Genomic DNA, 7459 nt, shown 5'->3' with positions numbered 1-7459 from the left:
GCACAAGATTTTAATTCATTTTAATAATCTTTTAGAACAGCAGAGAATGCATGAAAGGTTTAATTATCACTCATTTTTCAAACAAACAAGGAAATGTAACACTTATTAAAACGTATCATAAAATACACTGAACAAAAAGGGAAAATCGAGCCCCCTGAATGGTAATACAGTATAACAAAGTGAGTTGGGTAACTTGGCTCAGAGGAAACTGACTAATCCCAAACACCCAGGAAGTCACTGTAATAATTTTTTGGCTCAATTAAGAGTGTTAATGCAAGAAGATCTGAGACTTTCAGGAAGGAAAGGAGGATGTAAGAAGTTCTGTCCCGCATTTCCACTGCTGCTGCAACGTCTCACTGACTTTGTGTCCTACACTCCATGGGTGCTCAAAATTAGTAATAAGATAAGTTTTAATGCTACAAAACTTTAACAATTTTAAATCTTGGGGAGAAAATGGCCACGATGGTCTAAAATAGAAGCCCGGCATTAACCCCCTAAATCTCCATTTAGGCATCTGTCCAACTTTCAAAATCTTGGCCCAGGTTTTTTTTTTTTCAAACTTAGTGAAAATATAACCATTGATAACATTTGTACTAATGTACTGTGTTGAACAACTATTAGCAAACTGCCCATCTGGTGAGAGGAGACCTCTGGAAACCAAATGGACTCCTTTTTCAGGTATGCTGGAAAGCTTTTAGACATGTTCTTACCTAGCACTCTCTGTGCATCCCCATGAGACAGGTTGTAGAACATTCTGTAGGGATCATGGCAGGAAGGAGATGGGGTGTGGGGGATGGAAAGGATGGTGTGCTGCTCCTGGGAAGTGTTGGGTGTCCTCATCAGTGAAGCTTCATATTCATAGTGAACATTAACTGCCCCTCTTCCTAGAGCTGTCCATCAATCATCTAGCACCACAGGGTCAGATAAGAGTTTGTAGCTGATCAGGAAGTATGGATAGCACTGGTAGCTATTGAAGATCACATAAATATTTGGACTGGTCACATTATCCACACATGAGTCAAAGCATTCCCTACCAGACTGTATTTGTGGAGGCTGCCAATAATGCTTTTTCCCGCGTGTACATTTGCCAACCAATACTTTGGCCAAGAACATGTGGCGCAGTCCACCCTTCCCTGCCTGGGAATAGCGGTCAGCCTGGTCTGCGTTCACACTGAAATAGCAACCTCTGCCATACATATGTGATCCTGAGAGGTGAGTGTCAAACTTTATCTGGCAGGTGAACCCCAGGCGTTTGGCTGAGGTGCTGTGGAAGAGGTGCTTCTCTAGCCTCAATTTCTCCTCTGCTGAGAGACTCTGTGACATTAAATCCTTCTGGCTGAGGAGGGAGCAAAGGAGAAACAAGTGTGGTTAGTTACCGACCTATGGGGAAACTTGTTACTTCCCCAGCACCTCAACCAGGAACCTAATCCCATCTCCACCCTGTGCGTCCATCTTTTTGCTTCCTCAACATGAAGAAAACAAATTGTGGGCTAAATGTTTCTCTCCATTAATCTGGAGTTCAAGTTCAAATAATCTAATCACTCATTCTGAAAAATGGAAATGGGGCTACAGAAGCTCACCAAACTTCTAGATGCTCTAGCCCTCTAAACCTGGGTAATAAGCACAGTTGTATAGAGCATGTCTAAGAGTAGGAGTGTAGCTCATGCATTTGCAGTTGTAATTCCTGTACTTCTGTCTGCATCAATAAATCACCCTTCATTTAAGAAATTAAATTTGACCATCTCACTTATTCCTGCCTTCACACAGTGAGGCTTCAGCTTCAGCTTCATCCCAAACCTAAATATCATTTGTGACTCACTGTGTCTTTCTGGCTACCATGGAGGTAGTGACAGAGAGATAGAGTTAAGGTTGTTTAGGTAACCTTAACCATGTATTTCTGCACTCTAGCCCTCTTTTTAAAGAATAATCACACCACGTGGAGGCTGGCCATTTAAATCCCACACTGGAATGTAGATACTGACATTGTGCTGGTGCATGGTTCAGATGTTGGAAATGTAAATCCTGGCATTAGTACCATGTGCTGCTGATCCGCACCCTAGGACTTAAGCCCTGAGATTCACAGTTCTTGTTTATATATGCAGCAAGATCCCACAGTGCTCAAACAGGTCTTTCTTCCCATCTCTGAATATCGCAGGATCTGCACAGTGGGGCATTAGCACCTGGATTCACTCATCCACCTACCTACTGCAGGATCCACACACTAGCACATTAGCAATGAGAGACAGATTTCCAGTCCTCAAAGGGCTCATGTTTTTGCATCCCAGGCAATGAGCAACACAATCAATACTTCCACTCTGGTATAACCCTCTTTCTCTCCGAACCCCTCTGGAACAGCATCAATTTTACCTGCAGTATTTTTGCCAGAGAAAGTCATTCCGGATCCTGTGAACTGAGAGCAGAAGAACTTTGTCCTCTGAGAGAGACTTGTGGAAGAGGGTGTAAATGGTTTGGTATGCTGCTTCTGATGGCAACACCTCCTCCTGCACAAATGGGACACTGCCTTCTGGACGCTTGATCCAGTAGGCAGGATATGGGCCATTGTAACCATCTGTAGGATCTTCTCCAAGGATGTTAGAAGTGGGAGGATAATGCATTTCTGAGGGGCTGCTTGGAATTGTCCTAAAGTGAGAATAAGACACAATTGAATTCATCCTAGCACCACTTAGATGCCATTAGTGATGGTATCACCTGTTGTGTTTCTTACCACAGCTGTGGCAACATCTGGAGGAGTGAGCGATAAGTGGGCCGGAGCTGGATAGTGTGGCTGTTTCCTGTATTATGGTTGTATATTAGACTCTGCTTGAAGTCAATGGTGTAGAGGTGACCTCGCAGCTGAAAGACATGCTCTTGTGTGCAGTCTTCAAAGGCAGCAAGGAAATCTTGCGAGAGGGGCTGAGAAGGGAGAGAAAGGGGGAGCTGCAGTTACAGTAGCTGGAAGAAAGCCAGTCACTTCCACCACACATGTTGCTCCTCATGATTAGAGCTCACCCTCGTGCTGGAGCAACCAATCTCCTGGCACTAAAAGGGATTCCAAATCCATGTTCATTCAGTCCTGGCCTTTACCACCATACACAGACAGATTCTCAAAATGGATTTATACCCTGAAGAGACAGCCCTCCCCCCAAAAAGGGTGATCTGAGTCCTACTGTTTTTACCCCCTCGTATTTCTTCCAGATGCTGCCATCCTCCCAGTATACTGTCCACTCAGTGGGGAAGTAGGAGTTCTGCTCAGGATGACTAGTGTTGGACAGCCGCCGTATATTACTGAAAGGCCCATGGTGACCTATTTTCAATGTATTCAAGTTGACTTTCCCAGCCAACACCTTCCTAGGAAAGAAGAAAAATTACTCTTCTGTAACTGGAGTTCTGAGAGCAGATTCAGTACAGATCCCCATTTTTGGGATGCTCTTGTGCCGCTTACATCGAGCCTGGAAGCCTCTAAGATATCCTGACTATTGAGGCCTCCACCATGAACAAAATTGTATCTCCCCTCCTCCCCTTTCCCTATTCTCAGTTCCTTCCACCCTCTCAGGCTCTGAAGAATTGAGGATGAAGGGTGGGTGGTGTGAATTTGTATTCCAGTTACAGGTGAGTAGCTGTTATTTTTCCAGATATTGTCAGGACAGAGCCACACAGTTGGGACAGTCACAAGCAATTAGTCCAAGGAGGTAGGGATGAGATTATTCTAATTAATAATTGCAAAACTACTCTCCTGAACTGGAGCCCAGGGCTAGGCTGAGCTCCAAGTAGCAGGTCTACAGCTTTCCACTATGGAACTTTCTGAAGGCATAACCTAGAAGCTTCTGTGAACCTAATGGAATGCACCCTGGCACCTTCAGGCACTGGGATACCTGCAAATCCATGACATGTTTTGATAGTAGCTTTAGTCTACTTCAAACATTTGGAGATATCTTGTTCCCTAACTCTGTCACCATAAACCACAGATAATCTAGGGATTTATGACAAGGAAACTTTCTAACTCGAGCCTTTCTTTTCTGGAAGGAACTTCTTTCCTATTCCATCATTAATGGAATCTTCAGCCTCTAAGAACTCAGGTCTGTTGCAGGAAGGACTCTACTCCTGGCCACAGCTCCCCTTTATTTCTGCTTACTGAAAGAGTACTACCTACGCTGTAGGGAAACACTCAACAACTGATAAATAATCCAACTTTTAGAATACCGGGATCATTTAATTTTATGATTGAATTGTAACTTTTTGTACAGGCTACACTCAGACATATTCACATCAGGAGGCCAAAAACTATGTCTTCTGTTACTCTAGTACAGTGGTCCCCAGCGCAGTGCCCACAGGCACCATGGCGCCCACCAGGGCATTTATGTGCACCCACCTAGTGCCTAGCAGTGGAGAGAAGCCATGGCCCCACGCCTGATGAGGACAGAGAACTCAGGCTGCGGGCGCGGTGTTCTCTGTTCCCGGCAGGTGTGGGGCCAGCCTAATGCCCAGCAGGGGAGAGAAGCCAGGGCCCCCTTCCCCCACCATGATCTTCTGCACTCCTTTCCCTATGATAGTGGAGGGAAGGCATAGAATACATGGTTTGGATATTTCTGAGCAAGGCCATCTTTTCCCAGGAACTGGGTATCTGCTTCCCTTGTGAAGTAGAGGCAGGTCTTTGCATTCCTCTTGCAGGCAAACTGATCCACTTCAGGTTGGGTGAGATGTTGAATCCTGGTTCAGCAACCATTCCATGTTGGCTGAGCAGGGTTCTCAAGAGAGAATCTGCTTTTTGAAAGAGTGCTTTTTATATGGGACGCTCGCATGGGATAAAATCTCTATTGCCTCTGAGTAGAGTTTCTAACACCTGGCTCCTTCCTGAGTGGTCAGACCACTACAGTTGTAGTATTGTTGAATTGCATTGGAAAATAATCTCCACTGATCTATAGCTGGACCACCAGAAGAGTCAGCCTACCAGCTCAAAATTTTAGCAAACTGATGCTCTCCTCCTCTGTGGGAGTCCATTGACCTTGTGCTGTCACATTGTACATAAGAACAGCCATACTGGGTCAGACCAAAGGTCCATCTAGCCCAGTATCCTGTTTTCCAACAGCAGCCAGTACACCAGAGGGAATGAATAGAACAGGTAATCATCAAGTGATCCATCCCTTGTCGCTCTTTCCCAGCTTCTGGCAAACAGAGGCTAGGGACACCATCCCTGTCTAAAACTGTTTCCAAATCCTTTGTGGCTGTCTTAGTGGTGAGCACCCTTGGGTCTAACAGTCATAGGGGATAGACTGGATGCTAAAGTTCAAGCAGATGGAGAATCAGTCTGGTGCATTTCTGTCACACAGTCATCTTAGGCATTGGGTATGAGGGTCGGAAATTGGGAATTTCAAACTAGAAAATTGGCATTCTTTAATAGGAGTCTATTTTTTGTGGACTACCATCTATAAGGGCTACATGTTTCCAAGAATCAAGCTCTCTGGAGGATATAAATTTGCCCCAGTAGGACTACAATTATCTATCTACATAATATCTAAAATGTATGCACAACTGTTCCTACCGGGGGCAAATTAAAAATGGTGAGTGGACTCTCAAGGGGAAGGCCCAGAAACGTTCAGCTCTGCTTCTTTTGGCAACTGGAAGTCACTGAAGTGGGAGTTTGGGAGGGGAAAAGGTAGCACATCTCCTTGTATAACCTCACATAGAGCATTCTATGGCTTGGTGCAAAGTCCTCACAACTCTAACCTGTCAAAATTTTCTAGAGGGATGCAGGCTCAGCCCAAGATTGGGTTGTATTGGAAATACTTGAAGGAAAAATGTAGTTCTTAGTGATTCCTGATGGGAAAATACCAGCACAGGAGGAGCTGTGAGCTTCCTATTCTGCCACCACCAGTGTATTCCCTCTAGTGCTCCCCACTAGAAGAAGCAGGAAGAGGGAATTGTGAAGCTCAGAGAGGAAATGAGTGCTAATTATTTTCAAATGTAAATCCCTACATTCTTACACTACCTTCCGTTGGGAAAGTGCAGCATCACAGCTGCTAGTCCCTGTTTTCCCTGACAATGGTTTTACCAATCTGACTCAGAGAGGATCAGGTTGCTTGGAGGCATAACTAAAGCAGTCCAGCAATCTACTCTGGTAGTCAGAGACAGCAGGTTGTCTACTATGGTGGCAGAAAATAAAGACCAGAAATGGAGCTCAGTTTCTTTCTAAAGGATAATAATGGATGATCCAGAGTGATGGACACTGGTCCTCACAGGAAGTAACATGAGGAGCCACTGCAGAGCTTCTGCCAGGTTACATCTGTGCACGACATGTATGCTGCCAGAGCTGTGACCAGCAACCATATTTGACTTGGTATTCTATTTGTTGTCAGTGCATGTGCACCTATGCAGATCTTCATTATTTAAATAGTATTAAACACTTAAATCACAAACACTTGTAAAAGCAATCACTGGACTGGTTTGTATCAGTCCTGGTACACAGCTGCAGTATCCCATAGGAAAGCCAGAATGAAGTAATGGTGCTCTCCCTATGGAGTCAGTGTTTCCACAGCCAGATTAGGACTGGAGTTTCTCATCAACTTACTTGTCAATCAGTTTAACATGCACTCTCCCAATGTCACTGTATAGCTTCTCCAGATGTCGCTGAGCCGAGTCATTCACACTCTGCCAGACCTGGCTATCCTTCCACTTTATTTGCCAGTGGTAGGGATAGCGAGTGTGGTGAAGCTCACAGATAGACCCATGAGGGCAATTCCCCAAAAGAAAGTGGTCACAGATCTGGATTCCCTCTTTCTGATGAGTGTGGAATTGGATTTCCGTCTCACTCATTGGCCGCTTTGGAAACTCTCCTTGGTTACATGAACCAGCTACTTTTGAGCTGCACCTGCGCTTTATGGGCACAGGGGATGGGCTGTGGGGATGTGACATTTCAGAAGCTGATATTGAGGCCAGAGACGAAGCAGACCTTGGTCTTTTGAAGGAACATGATTCCTGGAAGAAAAGGAGGGAGTGCAATTTAGAAACAAGATGCAGATTGACTTTGGATAGAAGGCCCGGAGGCCTGGCTCCTGCCCTACATGTATTATCTCCCAATGGCAGGTGCCTCTTCTCCTGGGCATCACACATGCACCACCACCATCAGGACACTATTCCCCTCAGCTTCACCTCTCAAAGCACACAAATTAGAATCCTTCCTCTTCTGGGATTCATCCCCCTATGGCATATACAAACACTGCTCCCCTAGTTTACTCTCCTGAGATTTACCCTGTCCCTGAACACTTTTCCCCTACAGGACCCGGGCCCTGCAGATCTCTCTGCTTGCCTCAGGCTGAGAGGGGAATGGAGTTGCTATGCCAGGTCCGGAAAGAATGAGTTTGTCAGTCCACATTTCCTACAAAGACTCCTGATAACATCCCCTACCCCTTGGGCCTGGCTGCAGCAAAGGGAATATTGACTGATTCTATATGGAGGTTATGCT

The 7459-nt window shown here is 45.2% G+C and overlaps 1 protein-coding gene across 1 annotated transcript; it reads right to left on the bottom strand.

The window, feature by feature from the left end:
• Window positions 1–897: 897 nt before the first annotated feature.
• On the bottom strand, window positions 898–2615 carry LOC115644676 (protein mono-ADP-ribosyltransferase TIPARP-like). Its single transcript, XM_030549262.1, has 2 exons — window positions 2368–2615; window positions 898–1336 (listed from the first exon to the last, which is right to left on the bottom strand). The coding sequence occupies exons 1-2, from the start codon at window positions 2613–2615 to the stop codon at window positions 898–900; spliced, it is 687 nt and encodes a 228-aa protein (XP_030405122.1).
• Window positions 2616–7459: the final 4844 nt, after the last annotated feature.

This window comes from Gopherus evgoodei, chromosome 1, assembly GCF_007399415.2.
Source record: "Gopherus evgoodei ecotype Sinaloan lineage chromosome 1, rGopEvg1_v1.p, whole genome shotgun sequence".
In the NCBI taxonomy this organism is placed as follows: domain Eukaryota; kingdom Metazoa; phylum Chordata; order Testudines; family Testudinidae; genus Gopherus; species Gopherus evgoodei.
Note: the sequence above shows the minus strand (reverse complement) of the source record. Positions and strands in the feature narration are given on the sequence as shown.